Source organism: Rhea pennata, chromosome 1 (genome assembly GCF_028389875.1).
Source record: "Rhea pennata isolate bPtePen1 chromosome 1, bPtePen1.pri, whole genome shotgun sequence".
Taxonomy (NCBI): domain Eukaryota; kingdom Metazoa; phylum Chordata; class Aves; order Rheiformes; family Rheidae; genus Rhea; species Rhea pennata.
This window is the reverse complement of record NC_084663.1, coordinates 24,075,414-24,091,223: the sequence shown is the minus strand read 5'-3', so window position 1 is coordinate 24,091,223 and position 15,810 is coordinate 24,075,414. Positions and strand designations below refer to the sequence as shown.

The window sequence follows — 15,810 nt, the reverse complement described above, 5'->3', positions numbered from 1 at the left end:
AAAAGGAGGTGGTCTGGTTTAAAAATTGCATTATGCTACAGAAAAGACAGAAAGGAAAGCCCTCTGCTTTGCTTAAATGTTTGTTAATACAACTTAACGTGTCTTAAACGGAAGGCATATTAAATTCCTTCCATTACCAACGTATGGTCAGACTTATCACTACAGTATTATTCTGGATGTTAAAATACAGCTTGCTTCATGTAAGCTAGATGTGTATTTCCAAATATGTATAGTCTCATATCCATTTATAATACATTAATTGGCATAGGCAAGTTAGCAGAAGTTTACTAGCAAATATAATCTTACAGCTATTTCTCTGCACACCTGTACATTTCATAATATTCTTTTACAAGCTTGAGATTATTGATCAGAAATCACTATTGCACTTTATTGACATTAAAGTTCATATGAAGTAAAACGTTAATATTATTTTTCATTTATTTTTTCATCCTTCAAATGGAAGAAAATAAGTTATTTGTACATAATGACCACAACACGTTATGCATTGCAATTAAAAACAAACCTTTGGAAAGGTTTATATTTATAAGGTAGCCATAATTTGTGTTATTTTTATAAAGTGTATATAGCAGTCAGTTATATTAATGTTACATTAATGTTAAGTACATTTTTTTTTTTAGAAAACTGCTCAGGATAGTCAAAGTCCACATGCAGATAACAAGAGGAATTAAAAAATTGTATTTACTGATCACCCCTTTGATCCAGAATAAGGAACACTGTGATACTGATGAAGAACACTGTCAATTCAAGTTACATACAACTTCAACTGATATGTTCTCCTAACCACTGCAAACATTATTTATCTTGTAGTTGCATAAAAACAGTAATTAAAATATCGTATATCCTATGGTGACATTTAGCTGCACTTCACAGGAAACTTAACTAGAACCTGAGAGAGGAGGGAAAGAAAAAATAAAATAAAACAAAAAACCCAAAACATATTTTCAAGCTGCTTTTTGCAGGTCCACTACACGCAGTTTAAAACTACAGTTAACATTAGTCTGTATACAAATATTGACATGAACTAGAATGCAGCCTTTGTTTGAACTTCATTAAATATTTTATCATCTTGGTTTTTCTAGGACAATTTTAATATTTTATGAGTGCACATAAAGTGTTCCACAATTGTCAAAGCGTGACAGACATTATAAACGAAGTCTCATACTCAGTATTTATCTGCGCTGCTTTACACCCCTCCTGCAGTTCTGATCAGAGGCAAGGTGCAGTAAGGCAAATTGTGAACTGCAGTTCTGTCTGCCTGTGCCAGCTTTATCAGAACAGCTACAGCAGTGACCAACTACCAATCATTACTCACTTTTCCTTACAGGTTAAGTCTCACTTTCTTATTTTCTGAGCTTTTCAGTATTAAGTGACATTAATTGATGCAGCATTTCAGTTCTCTGCTCAGGAAGGATGCAGTTGATGTCTGGATTGTCTAAGGACAACCTGGTCAGGGATGCATTTTAGCCCCTCTCATTTTCTGTCCTCTGCCCTGTTCTACAGAATATTCTCTCAAAACACTATAATATTATTATAATATTATAATTATAATAATATTATATGACTGGTAACACTAGCAGTATTTTATGAAGTTTTACTCTAGGAAAGCATATCAGTGTAAGTGATGTCAAAGAACGCTTCAAAAGGACAGGACTTACTAATCTGGGATGTAATCCTAACATTGCTTTTCTAAGACTTCAAGGAAATTGATCTTAATTAACTCAAGCTTTTTATTTGCTAAAGCAACAGGAATTTAAAGTATACTTGTTTTAAAATGCAGAAGATCAAATCATCAAATTACAGCTTAAAAGAACATTAACAATCCAGTAAAGTAGAGCTTTTCAAAATAATATCTTCAATCTATAACAATAGCAATCATGTAACAAATGCTAAAACACAAACTCAATTGATTAACAGGTATACAAATGCATACTGTACTTTCATCACAAGATGCAGATGCCAGCCCACATATAAGAATAAGTAACATTACAAACAGGAAGTCAAAGATATCAAATATGGCTATATTGTTAGCTATGGCTATATTGCTAGCTATGGCTATATTGCTAGCATGCCAAGTCAAAACTGCATGTGCATTTTGTATGACAATGTAGAGGCATAGCCTAAGAATGATGATAATAAAAAGATGATCACTGAAGCTGTTAAACTGACCACTTTACCAAGGCATCTTTATAAACCTAAGTTGTTTCCTAAGTTACTTTAAAATAGCAAGTTACTTTGTGTTTGTTTAGAACTGAACCAAATTCCACCTGTGTCTAAAGTAACTTGCTTTAAACTTCACAGTATGCCCACTCATATTCACTACAGTTGAGATGACACAACAGTCGCACAGTTTAAGCCTGGAGCATTTGCATATGTAACTGAAAAAATCTCAAAAAACGTCCTTACTGAAAGTTAGATGGTGTTCCAATATCTGCTTTTGTCAATCTTTTCTTTTTAGTTTTTCCTTTCTTTTTTTCTTTGGTATATGAAATATTGTTGACTTGTGGAGTATAAAATCTGTTAGTTGTAATTTCTGGGTTTTTGATATCAACAGTTGCCATTGGTAGATTTGGACCTGTGAAGAGAAAGTACAAGATTTTTACCATTATATTTCTACAAAACTATATTTAACCTACTAACTGCTCCCCTGAATACTTTTTTTTGGAATGGGAAAATACCTGTATTGTTCTACATGCCACATGCTTCTGAGTTCTGGGTGTCAGAAGCATAAACTACAGTGTTTGCTAAAGAAAAGCATTGTTACAGCACAGCAATGCCAGACTAGGTTTGTATACTGGAATTTAATTTTTGCAAATTTGGTAAAGGAAATATATTGAAATTAAAGAACTAAGATGCATACAGAATTCATTAACGTTTTTAATCATTAGAGTAAGAAACATTAAGGTATGTTTGTACACAAAAACAAGCTTAACTACAATCCTAGATACAGGTACTCTGACTTCCGTAAATAAAACAGTAATATCAGCTTGCCATTACCTTGATGGCACAGTAAACTGAATCTTGAAGGGGATCTTTTGCTTAGCAAGCATCAAATGGGAATGATGTCTGTTACACCACACAGAACTTAACACAAGAACTTCAAGCTGTATATAGACTTCACTCTGTATATATTATCAAGCCTCTGAAGCACCAGAGCATTTATAGAGCTACTCAGGACTTCTCATTTTTCATTCTTTGACAAGTTTGCAAAATAATCAAAGACTAAGATAAAAACAGAGCTTGAAGAGTACTAGCAATAAAAGCAGTAGTGAAAACACAAATTAAATACTCAATTTATTAAGTTCTCACACCTCATTCTTCTTTGAGATAAAGAACTCTGAATTACTAATCTAGTTATTTTAAACATATCTGGATTATATTCCTGCCAATTTTAACATTCTATTTGTATATGTTATTTCCATAATACTGGTAAAGAATCATACCTAGCAGGTTTTCCACTCCAAATTTTAAATTTTCTTTGAAGATAGCTCTTAGGCAAATGACAGTAGTGTTTAAATACATACTTTAATTAAGCATGTTGTACATTAATATCTATTATATATAGGGCGTATGTGCATTTGTGTGTGTGTGTGTTAAGCCCTCAAAAAATATAAAATAAAATAAAACCCAAACCAAAACATCTACAAGTAATCTCATTCTTCCAAAATTGAAGCTATCTTCCATTCCCCTCTGAGTTGCTACTCAATGGTCTGCAAGTCAATTAAAATATTTTATCTTAAACTCAGGCTTTCAACCTTATACTGAAATGGAGGAGAAAAACATCTATCAGACTTTGGTAAAGTAGAACATTATTTCGACATCATCTATCCACAACTGCATTTTGTATGGAGTACTCAATCATCACAAACTTTCTGAAGGGACCACCCTTCTGAAGCCTTAGATTACACAGTCTAGACTCTGGATCAGAAAAAAGCAGGCACTGTAATAAGTAAAGTATCTGAGGTTTGCAGTTTAATACCTCTGCAGGAAGTGTTTAATATTGACCAGAACAATAAACAAGAAAAGAAACAAGACATTGGGCTAGACAAAGCTCATCTGAAAACGTATGGTAGCTCCTATATTCCAGTATAAGTGTTTGAGGACAAGATTTAAAACTGCATGAAAATGGCACAAGGAACAACAAATGTTTTCTGCTAGCAGCAATTACAAAACTAGAAGTGCTGTGGTCTAAGAGACTAAAACACAAATTGATCACATATTACTATGCACAGCAATTTGTATATAACACTTAAAACTAGCATTGAATTCACTAATTGTCCAATACCATCAAGCCAAAACTTAACAATATACAGCTAAGTACATCTTCAGGATGAATGGACAATTATAGTCTTTATTTCATTAGCTTAATATGAAACACTGTAGCAGTTCATTTTCTATTTAATCATTGATTATACTCTCTCACTATTATATTTATATTTTCAAGCTGTACTGAAATATAAAATGAAGTATGTAAACTGCTAGCAAGTTCTCATTATACTCACAACTGACAGTTTTTTGATACATGCTTTGCTTTTGGCATGTAAAACCCTAAATTAACCATTAAAAGGTTACGAGAAGAAAAAGTCACTTTCAAAATGAGATTTTATTCACCTGAACTCAATTTAAGGGTTGATAGCCTGATTCCTTGACACTAATAATATTCATTCTAGATATCACAGAAAGATCTTTAAGATAAAGTTATTCTTACCGTCAGCTTTAGTTCTTAGATGTCCACGAGGGATACAAGAACCTTGAAAAGAATTATATTCTTCTAGAACTGCCATATTTATATCCAGTAAAAGTTTTCCCATCATAATACATGCACCTTCCCCATCAGGTGTAGACAGCTCAATAAATGAAGATGAGAGAGGCATATAGAGCTCATCATTAGGAAGTACCTGGCAATACAGTGGCCATAAGCATCCACTGTTATCAATATCTGTGATATCCTCAGAAGGCGCTCCAGCAAATGTGGTACAAAACATTTTGAAGTATTTTTGACTTTATAAAATTCCTTATATGATAGAACTTCTCTGGGCTGTCTGTAGCCTGGAAAAGATGCCTTAGAATAACTGTAAACTATTCTAGCTAACAGTTTAAATAAATTTGTCATATGATTTTTAGAGATTTCCTCAAAGACCAGTTCTCTGACAAATCCTTCTTTCATCTGGAACTTCACTAAGAGGTCAGTTCAACTACAGTAACTCCTCTTTATTTGCATGAAGAGACCTCGTCATTACAAATGAGAGTAGAACGTAAATCCCAGGAAATTACAGGCTAATACACTTTACATAACTGTTAATGCTAATTTGATTAATCCTGCAATTCTGCAAAAACAAAATAAACCCCCAAAAACTTAAACCTATACCACTGGAAAGATCATACAATACAGCTTTTTCCTATACATCTCTACATCTACCTCAACATACGTAGAAAATCCAAACAAGCCCCAGCTAAAACAAAATACCCCATAGTACTTCAAGCATAGATCATATGATTACAGAAATGTGACTGTTCCTGTTTTTCAGTTTTAAAGTAACTGTGTACTGATACACAGTACAGAAAAAGCAGGTAATCCTCTTAAAAAAAAAAAAAATCACTGTCACAGACAGCAACAGAAAAACCAGCTTATTCTACAAGAGCTTTTTCTTCAGTTACATACTGACAGTATATTTCTGTTCTAGGTTGAACTGCAAGTATTGAAATGAAGAGTCTTAAGGCCATCACCACCTGATGCATCTCATCTATGTCCTGGGCATGTCTCACCTGAGACTACAGAAGGCAGGAATTCAGCCAATCTAATCTTAATTCCTTTACCTTTAAAGTAGCCAAGCTTTACAGAATTCAAGGAAATCATAAAAGAGAGGTAGACAGATCACGAAAGAAACATGGACATACGAGGTCAGTAAAATGCAGAGATGCTCAGAGCTTTGACTAGTGATTGTAAAGCATAAACACCAAGCGTAAGCTTATGTCTTTTATACAGTAATTCAGCACAAATGCATGGGATCAAAGCATGCAAATGAGTCTATCAGATATTTTTCCTCCAAGAAGCTGCTGTTGCTGAACTACGACAGGACGAATAATAGACTACCATTTATATTTTCAGTACAGAAGTTTCCACAGATTTAGTTTTCTTAAATCTTATTCCAGTCAAAGATAGTAAGTCAGGCAAATGATTTGTCTGTGTTATTGTAGGTAAAAATTTACAGCAGAGAAAAAAAAAAATATATATATATATGTATTTGTCTGCTGTAAATTTTATATATATATATATATATAATATTTTTGTGGCACATGGTGCTATATGGCATCACAACTACTGTTTTTCTTTCCTGCCCTGCAGACACTGCTATCTTCTGATACTGTTTAGGTGAGGGGAGGCAAATGTTGCTGAAAAGGTAGATTACAACCTGAAGGCTCAGGAAACTTAGAGGATCACAGACTGGTATCACCATAAAGTAACCAAAGGAATCCAACTGAAGAAATGGATAACAGAAAAGGCTGGGTTAAGCAGGATTTACCAGCATTACCGTCCGTGCTTCCTCAAAACTTAAGTGTTTACGAGAACGCTCATTTTTTGGAGACAAATTCTACACTGCAGAGGCTTTACTTGGAAATAAAGGCCATTCGTAGTTCCCGTAAATCAGGATTAGTTAGCAATTAAACTACTTCTGAGATCTACCAAGATGCTTAGACATCTTGGCTAGAACGAACTTAAGACTACCTCCTCAAGACTGGGTTTAGAGACTTAAGATTACTACTTCTCCTCAGGGTTTAGGAGCATCAGATAATCAGTTGACTATATCCTTGTTCAAGTAGTAAACTAACAGGCATGGTAACATGACCTACACTCTGAATCACTAACTGAAATATTACAGATTAAATCACTTTTTAGTGTCAGTGTGGGTTCATAATGAGATTAAAGCTTCATATTCACTGATGTGCATTTTTCACTTGATCTTGGAATAAACAATATTTTATTTCAATCAAAGTTACATTTAGTTTTGATTCTTTCCATCAATTTAGTGATAGGAGGATCTCCTATCCTGACAGGAGGAGCCTGCACCTTCATATAAGTAAGATTTATTCTTGAGAGGCAAATAAAGCCAAAGTATCCTTTTATGTGAAGAAAAACATCTGAAGTTGAACAATATATGTCCAAAAGACTATACTACAGAGTTAGCTGGATAAACTGAAATTCAGATTTTATGGATATTTTATGAGCTCTGTCATGACTAAACCTATCTTTAAATAAATACCCTCCCCTGTAACTACCTTTTAATTTCAGCAAGGTTCTATATATCAACCTTATATACGTGTATTACGAAGACCCACTAGCAAATGAAAAATACAAAGCCTTCTTCATAGTTTAAGCTGAAGGGCTTCTGTTCTACTTGCAATAAAACATGCTCCTCCAAAAACATACCTTACAAGTGCCAGCTAAGCCACAAATCTTCCAAGCAAGAACTAAACAAATACCAAAGAACAAAAGCAAAACAAATATACTAACCTCCAGAATACAAATTTACTGCTTTTTCCACCACATAACTATCCTGAACAAGTCCAAAGTAAAGATACACACTAACAGTAGTTGAAAGATTTTGAGAAAAAAATAAAATGCAGTGATTCATATATAAAGCTTACCATTTGGTGGGTCTCGTCTTTTCTCTGTTGAAAGAAGAAAAAGAGCTATTTATTCATCGGTATCACTGGAAACTTTCATTCTAAATTTTACTTTTCTGGTGAAGTTTTGAATGACCTTGAACTCGAACCTAAGAACATCTTTAAAGCCTACTGGCTACTCCCAACTGGAACAAAATTAAGCATTACAAAACTATAAAAACCATCTTAGAAATAAGCACCAATCTGAAGTGGGCAAACTAAATATGAACATAAGGAAATGGTTGAGTTCCATACATTTTGAATACTTCACCAAATTTCAGTCAACAAGCAGCTTTCAAATGACTTTGTTTTGATACAACCTATCAACACAGAATTTCTACATAGTATGTTATACTTTTGATTACTAGTAAATGAGACAGGTCCTTCATTTTAATTTGAAATACAATTACTACTTTAAATAGTGATGTTCTCCTACAGACCCCAAAGCACTTCACAATTATTTTTGTTTTATATGCAAAGAATAAGACAGAGAGGTAACTCATTTTACCTGATGTTACTCACCAGATAACTGAAAAACAGGGAACAGAATTCAATTTCTCAGGTACTAACATTGTTATTTTATTCACTAAGCCAAACTGTTTCACTGAGCATAAAGAATTTTGTTTCACATGTTAAGAGTGCAGTTGCAAACATTTCACACCTCAGGAGCTTCAGGCACTACTGTCAGCCTACAAAGGTAAACTCTCCTTTAGAAGGCATTTCCCTCACTACTAATTGCTTTCTACCTCAGACATTTAACTTCATGACACATAGTCCACAGTTACATTTACACTATAGGTATGCACACATTCTGAAAAGTTTTGGATTTAGTAGTACTCATATGGGCTTATCATCTCCCCTGCCATACGACATGGCTCCCTAAGAAAGACTCTACATTCTCCCTTTTAAATCAAGAGTATCTGGAATCTAAGAGGGACTCCAAAGAGTTTTGTGGCAAGACAAATTTGTAATATATATTTGAGTTTTCAGCACATTCCATTCTAAAGCTGCCAATCCGTTACTCTTCTCAAGACACAAACACAGTCTTCTCCAAGGAAGGGAGCAGGCATCTCTAGACTGTTTTGACCTAAAATCAGAAACAAACAAACAAAAAAATCCAACCCATGCTAAGTGTTCAAGGCAATTTGACTTGGTATACTGATCTTCAGGTGGGAGTAAAGAACCTTTCAAGGTCATGGAACTTTCATCAGATATGACCAAAAGTCTCTCAGAATTATCTTTGGCCAAGCAAGCCTTTCGAGGACAGGTATTGCCTCCTAGCTCACAAGAGAGCTTTAGTTTTAAGCACAGAGATGGTATCAGGTCTGAGGGACAAAAAGGGACTTTTCTGCCCAATATTATGCTCTCTTTCCCTGAGCATACACAGGGTAAGAAACTACTCATGCTGGACTGCCAAAAAAAGACTGCTCAACCTTCAGAGCATACTCACAGTCCTATCTAGGAAGCAACAACTCACAGAGACAGTAAAGCGTAGGATTGAGAGCAAGTCATTTGGCACAGGAGGGGTTGCTGGCAGAAGCACTTCACATTCTTAGGAAATGTTGAGTGATCTTGTGCTAAATCAAGGGAAACCATTGCAATTTTCATTAGCAGAAATAGAATTCAAGAGATAAAGTAATGGAAAACAAAATGAGACATTTTAAATATTTTTTTCCAGTAATATTCACTGAGTGTGTATAAGAAGGTTAATCTGTGGGTGAAAGCCACTAGTTCTGTTCTCCTACAGTTGCTACTACACACAAGAAAAGTATGATCTCCCACTCAGATGTGCAGAAGACCTGACTGGAGAGCAACCTCAAGAGGGGGTACTCTATCACAGTAATTTCTCTTCTCTTGAAGAGAAACAGACCCAAAAAGAAGCATCAATTGCACCAACTCCCTGTGTCTAAGAAATGCAATGATCCCTTCAGTAAGTAAGTATTCCTGAAAATGAGAGGGATCTCTGCGTAGACTTGAACCCATGCAAACTGAATATTTCAGAGATGCTTGTCTCCCAGGCAGTAAAATTGAAAGCTGTGACTAAAGAGTCAAAAGATGTTCTCCATATGCAGCATTCACTGTCTAAAGTTCCTGAAGTGCATTAGGAAGGGCATCAGGAGCTAAAGCTTGCACAGAAGCAGAGAATTTAGCTAGATGAAAACCAGACTGATACTAAGAATATGAAGACCTCACCTCAATCATTTTCTTTCTCCTCCTTTCTCTCTCATTCTATTCTCTATTACACCCACCTCATAAACAAACTGCTTCTGTACATTCAGTGTGGACCTGTACTTTCACCTCCATGGAAGTCCAGATGCGCTTACTCTAGAGCTGTCTGCACACTGGAATACATTTCATGCACAGTGAAAAAGAGCAGAAAACTAGCAGCTGTTAGATGATATTCTGCGTACTAGGGTCAGCCTCAAGCTTTCTGAGGCAGAACTGTTGTTCTTGTTACCTCCCAAAGACAAGGGCTTTACAAAAGACTCCTGGAAAATCTCTTAGCAAGCCCTGAATGTCAAAAGATGCTGCTAAGTGATCATACAGAGTACTCACATCAGTAGAAAATACGTTAGGTGCACCATGATGAAATAAAATTTATTTTGAAGGTACAGGGGTGACAAAAACTCTTTAAATAGAAAGAGTATCAAGAATACCAAACTATACATACTATACTATACTATACCTCTATTTGAGAAGTTAATTGCATTAAGTAGCATTACACCAATTTGCAAATCAGGTTATGACTTGGGTAAGTGTAAAGCCCATTATTTTAGAATCACAATTAGATATAATCCTGTCCGTGGCATAAATACAGAACTCCATCTGGTGGCTTTTTCAAAGAATTCTTTGGATTTTTTTGATTCTTGAACTGAACAAGAACTGTTTTTTTAAATTGTCTTCAACGTATAGTTAAATAAATTTAAAATTAGTAAGCTCATTCTACAGCATGACTGAGTACATGAACCAAAACATTTACTCAAAGTGTAAGCAGGAGTACTTTTGTTGTCCTGCGAAGAAAAAACCTAAATGCAGAAGGATTATGATCATCCTGTGAACACAAAAAGGGTTTTTTGACTGAACCACTGTTTTCAAATACCATTTACCATGGCCAACAACTCAGACACATATTTCCTCACAAGTCATGTCTGTGCACAGTAGAGCAGTATTTTAGGCAGATAATAACTAATAGAATGAAACTTCAGGAACAGGAGATGCAAGCTGATACAAGATCACTTTTAGTCTACAAATCAGAAATATACATTATTAGTGTCATTTTTTAGTGTCCTCACTTCTTCTCAAGAAGTCATACTAACATATTCTAACTTTACCTAGAGGTAAACTTAAAGAAAGCATTTAAGCTCCCAGGCTGAATGCTCTGTCAGAGGCACCATACCTGAAAGAAATCTAAATGTCTACCTAGATCAGGTAGGTTACTGCAAACACTTGCAGGGATGGCATTGCAAGATCAGGGATCCCTCTTTTTACATTGGACTATACTGCATTCCTAGTGCTATTGAAGTCCAGAATGGAGTACAAAAATGCATCCTGCAGCTTCTTCAACATAAGTCCATGCTACTGCTTACAGTAAACCTGAGAACATCCATGTGTGCCCAGCCCACATTTAACGTCAGCTTATTCTTCATGGCCACGTGGCTGTCAGACAGGCAAGTTGTTTATGGGCGCCTCATAAAAGGACCCAGACAGGATCTATAAGAAGCCCGAGCTCCCTTTAGAACAGTGACCGTGCTTCTAAGGCATCCTGCAGCTGACAAAACGCATGTCGTGCTTCAGACTGTCCTGTACTGCTAGGAACACTATAGACACACTATGTCTTCTGTTCCCAGCTTCTGACAAGATTACTGCTTGTGAATAAAACACATTTCTCTACTAAACACTGTACCAATGCCAATAATTCATTCACATGGACTACTGAATATACCAGATGGTAAAATCTTTGTCACAACCCACTTGGGCTGAATTTAAACAAATTAGTTATCAACAGCCCAGAGCTAAAAGAGTGTTTAGTCAAATGCAAAAACGGCTTATGGGAAGATTTCTACTTTTCCCACTGACAGCTTACCCTTTTCGCTTCTTTCTGGCCTATAGTTTTCTTTACAGCAAAGAGCAACATATTACTTCAAAAAAATTTTTTTTGCACAATAGAAAAATGAAACAAGTTTCATAATGCAATTACTTCTACATACAAATATGGCAGTAACGCCTCCAAGAGCTTTCAGATGTAGAAGTAATTTCCTTCCCCCCCCCCCCAAAAAAAAAAAACAGCATAAACAAGCCTGAACTTAAGATTAATTTGAGTATTTACCAGATTTCCTTTGCCGTCGTCCAAGTAAATCTGTTACTGTTTTTCGGAATAGTTTAGCTTCTTCTTCATTAGCAAAATTAAGACCAACTTGACATGTCTGAAAAACATTAATATTCCCCCCCACCCATGACTAAGAAAACACTTCAAAAGTTTTCATGACTACCTTTTGAAGGTTTAATTGGAGAGGAGAGGGAAAGAGAGGAAGAAAAACCCACAGAAAAAAACACCACACTAAATTTGGCTCCAAGTCTTAATGAAATATATTCGAACTTAGGCACATTCATCTACTAATCAAGTTTCTGAAGCTCATAGTTTATCAAATTTGAGCAAAATCTTGTAGGCTGAACTCAAAAGGAGAAAAAAAGCAAAAAATTGTGTTTTAAGGACACATGAAACTTCACAAGTATCATCTTCAAGTGAAAATATATTAAATGTGTTATTATTAAAGGGAGCTAAAAGTAAGTGCATTTTATGCTTCTGTCTTATAGATTAAATTTTCCAGTTGAGGCACAAACAAACTGTTTATAAACAAAAATCTTCAAGGAATAGTATTGTACTTTTATAACTAATTTACAGAATAAAGGTGGAGACCTCAGTTATATTAGAAGAAGTTACTGTGCAAATAAAAGACATTTTAAAATAGGTATTCAAAGACATTGAGACTCACATCTCCAGCAAAGGTATGAAAATATCCTCTAGGACTATTATATACAAAGTTATTGTACAGCTCTTGCTCCCACAATAATTTCCCATCCTGAAAAGAAAACAAAAAGGAAAAAAAAAAAAAAAGAAAAATATTTTGAAAACAATCTGCCAAATTTAACTTATTTCACAACAGAACTTAAGAGTTTGAAGCTCCATGGTGTTAAGCATCTACCCTGCCAATTCACCCAAAGAACAAGCTCAAAGTACACTGGGAAATGTAGAGGCACCAGACTATTCCAGGTCACTGTCTCCTGTTCAAATTCCTGCATGTTTTCAAAAAAAAAAAAAAAAAAAAAAAAAAAAAAAAAAAAAAAAACAAAAAAAACTTTCAAATTCTACAAATCTGCAGTTCCAATACTGGCAGCAGTAACAGTCACCAGTGATAACAGTTACAGCAATAATATAGTTATAATAGTAATAACAATTAAGGAGACTTCTACTAATACATTAACTATTTCCAGGTCAACCCTCAAATAGCAACTTCAGGAAACCAAAAATTTCACCTTTTTAAATTTTATATATTTGAATGGTCATGCAGTTCAGTACCCATGGAACAAACTTCTTACTCAAATCTAACAATCAAGTGGCCACATCACAAAGAATGCCAAAAGGCATTCTTGAACAAATGACAGAAGTCAAGCCCTGAATGCTCATAGCTAATGAGCTTCTTTTAGCTGTAGTGATAATGGGAAACCTTCCAAAGTCTTAGTGGAAGTCACTAAGTCACATAATTCACTTATGCTTCTCCATATCAGTTTATGAAGATGTAATGTGCACACTTCAGCTCTTATTTCCTATTGTGTCTTGAGTGAAATATTACAGCAGGATGAAGATCTTCAATATGAACATAAACATCATGCAAAATACTCATTTGTTCTGCAGTTTTCATGTGCACTACCGAACCAATCTTAAACTTTCTTTTTCTCATCCCTGCAAAGACAACACCTAATTTGAAAAGATTACACAATGTACAGACATCTGCTATAATTCTGACAACTATCCACACTGGTGACATTATACTAACTTTTACTAGTTTTACTAATCAGGTTAGTAGAAAACTGCTTCTGTGAACTGTAAGAAAAATACTTGATCTTTATTTGTTCCACAAAAGCCGACATTAATGACATTACTGAATTCAGAATAGCTGAGAAAATTGCACAAATACCTATTAATAAGCATTGTAATTATACTGCTCACAGCATGACATTTATTTACTTCAGAATTCTTGTATGAAGTTGTAGATCTAACAATTTATTCAATTTAAAATGGTGAATGAATACAGAGTCTAAAAAATCTAAAAAGAAGGAAAAAAAAGCCAAAAAAGCTACTTACCTTTATGTCAAATATTCTGATAAAATATGACCTCTGTGGATTGTCCTTTACAAGGCAAGCTACACCACAGCATTTCTTTGACCACATGGCATTGCGATCTGCTGCATATATTTGAACAACTGCTGAAGACATTGTCTAAAAGGAAAAGAAGCTATTATTTTTAGGATTAAATTACAAGTCTACATTTCACCTTTTAGCAAAGTATCTCTTAATTTTGTTCTTCATTTTGGATAGCAACCCTGGTAAAACTGTCAAGATCAGACTCCATTAAATGCATGTTTGCAAGATGATTTAGATGATGAGGAAAGAATAATAGAGTGTGAGTGAAAGAGCACAAGTGACCCCCTTGCTAAAATTCCTGGGCATGGTTTGAGAATTCACGTGAGCTATGATCATTCCCAGCTAGCAGTATAAAACCATGTTTTCAAATTAAGAAATATTAGTGATAGAGATCAAGATTATTCCATACCAGATGGCCTTAACACTCAAATTTTCCTGAATATACTTTCTAGTGTAGGCATAAATTATGCATAATAAATTATGGACAAAATTACAGACTAGAGCATCTCCCAGATGAGAAAAGACTGAGAAAGTTAGGATTGTTTAACTTGGAGATGCTGGATGGAGGGAGTATCTTATCAACGTGTGTAAATATCAAAGGGAGTGTGTAAAGATGGAGCCAGACTCTTTTCAGTGATGTCTAGTGACAGGAGAAGAGGCACTAGGCACAAACCGAAACACAGGAAGCTCCTTCTGAACCTAAGGTCTCAATCTAAGCTTTTCTTTTATTGTGATGGTGACTGAACACTGGAATAGGTTGCTTAGAAAAAGCTTAGCAGAACTGACTCCAAGAAAGCTTGGCAAATACCCTCCAAAACAAGTCCAATTCTGCTTCCATTACCAAAGTAGTAGGAGGCCTTGGCAAGACTTATATGTCTTAACTTTAAAGCATAGAATACTATGGTTGATCAGTATCAAGAAGGATTTCCTTCCAGACATCACCTCCTATTGCACCTACTGAAAAAAAGCACCAACTGAATTATTTGAGTAAATCAGTAATAGGTTTAACTCCACGACAGCCTTGATCCAGCACAGAATTCTTCACTCATTCCTATGAATTTTCTGGTCATGGAAACCACCTACCACTTGAACAGAAGGAAGACTACTACACAAAAAGAGAGTATACCTTCATTCTGCATAATCATGACAGATTTAATTAACACTTGGGTGCCCTTTGGCATGTAAAGCTTACTTGGAATGTTAAAGAATAATTTCACTGTGTTTCAGGTGTTGTTTTGAGACTAAGTCTAGAATTCAATTACATTTTAATTTATTAATTAGTATTATGCAAATTCCTAGCATTCAGACTACAACAAAGTTTTCACGTGTCAGAACATAATTCCAAATTCCACTGTCATGCCCCTACTATTTTTTTACTAAAGGGACAACACAGAAAAACTAATGACATATCTTTGGGGGAGGGGGGTGGAAGGAAGGGGGCAAATTAGGGAAGAATCCAGCTCTTTTACTCAGCTAGTGTTGATTTTTGCCATACATAGCAATGCTGTTATGCTTCATGTTACTCCATTTCTGGAGGACAGGCGACAAACACATTTAGTTTCTCATCATTCACTGACTTCAGAAACTTACAAACTTACTAGTAAAACCTGTAACTTGCAAAAACACATGACTAAACTTCATCCACCACTAGTCATTATGAATTTCAGCTAAACAAATTCAGTTACAAGTTTTTCAATTTTAAT

At 35.0% G+C, this 15,810-nt stretch overlaps 1 protein-coding gene across 2 annotated transcripts in view; it reads right to left on the bottom strand.

Moving 5' to 3' along the window:
- WASL (WASP like actin nucleation promoting factor) overlaps nucleotides 1-15,810 on the bottom strand; it is a 48,919-nt gene that overhangs the window by 12,110 nt on the left and 20,999 nt on the right. Inside the window, exons 2-7 of one of the 2 annotated variants that reach the window (XM_062583186.1) lie at nucleotides 14,048-14,182; nucleotides 12,678-12,764; nucleotides 12,011-12,107; nucleotides 7,666-7,689; nucleotides 4,727-4,768; nucleotides 2,425-2,593 (exon numbers count right to left, since the gene is read on the bottom strand). In XM_062583186.1, coding sequence (XP_062439170.1) covers nucleotides 2,425-2,593; nucleotides 4,727-4,768; nucleotides 7,666-7,689; nucleotides 12,011-12,107; nucleotides 12,678-12,764; nucleotides 14,048-14,182 — 554 coding nt within the window. The remainder of the gene's footprint in view (nucleotides 1-2,424; nucleotides 2,594-4,726; nucleotides 4,769-7,665; nucleotides 7,690-12,010; nucleotides 12,108-12,677; nucleotides 12,765-14,047; nucleotides 14,183-15,810) is intronic. The other variant, XM_062583195.1, reaches the window with a different exon arrangement.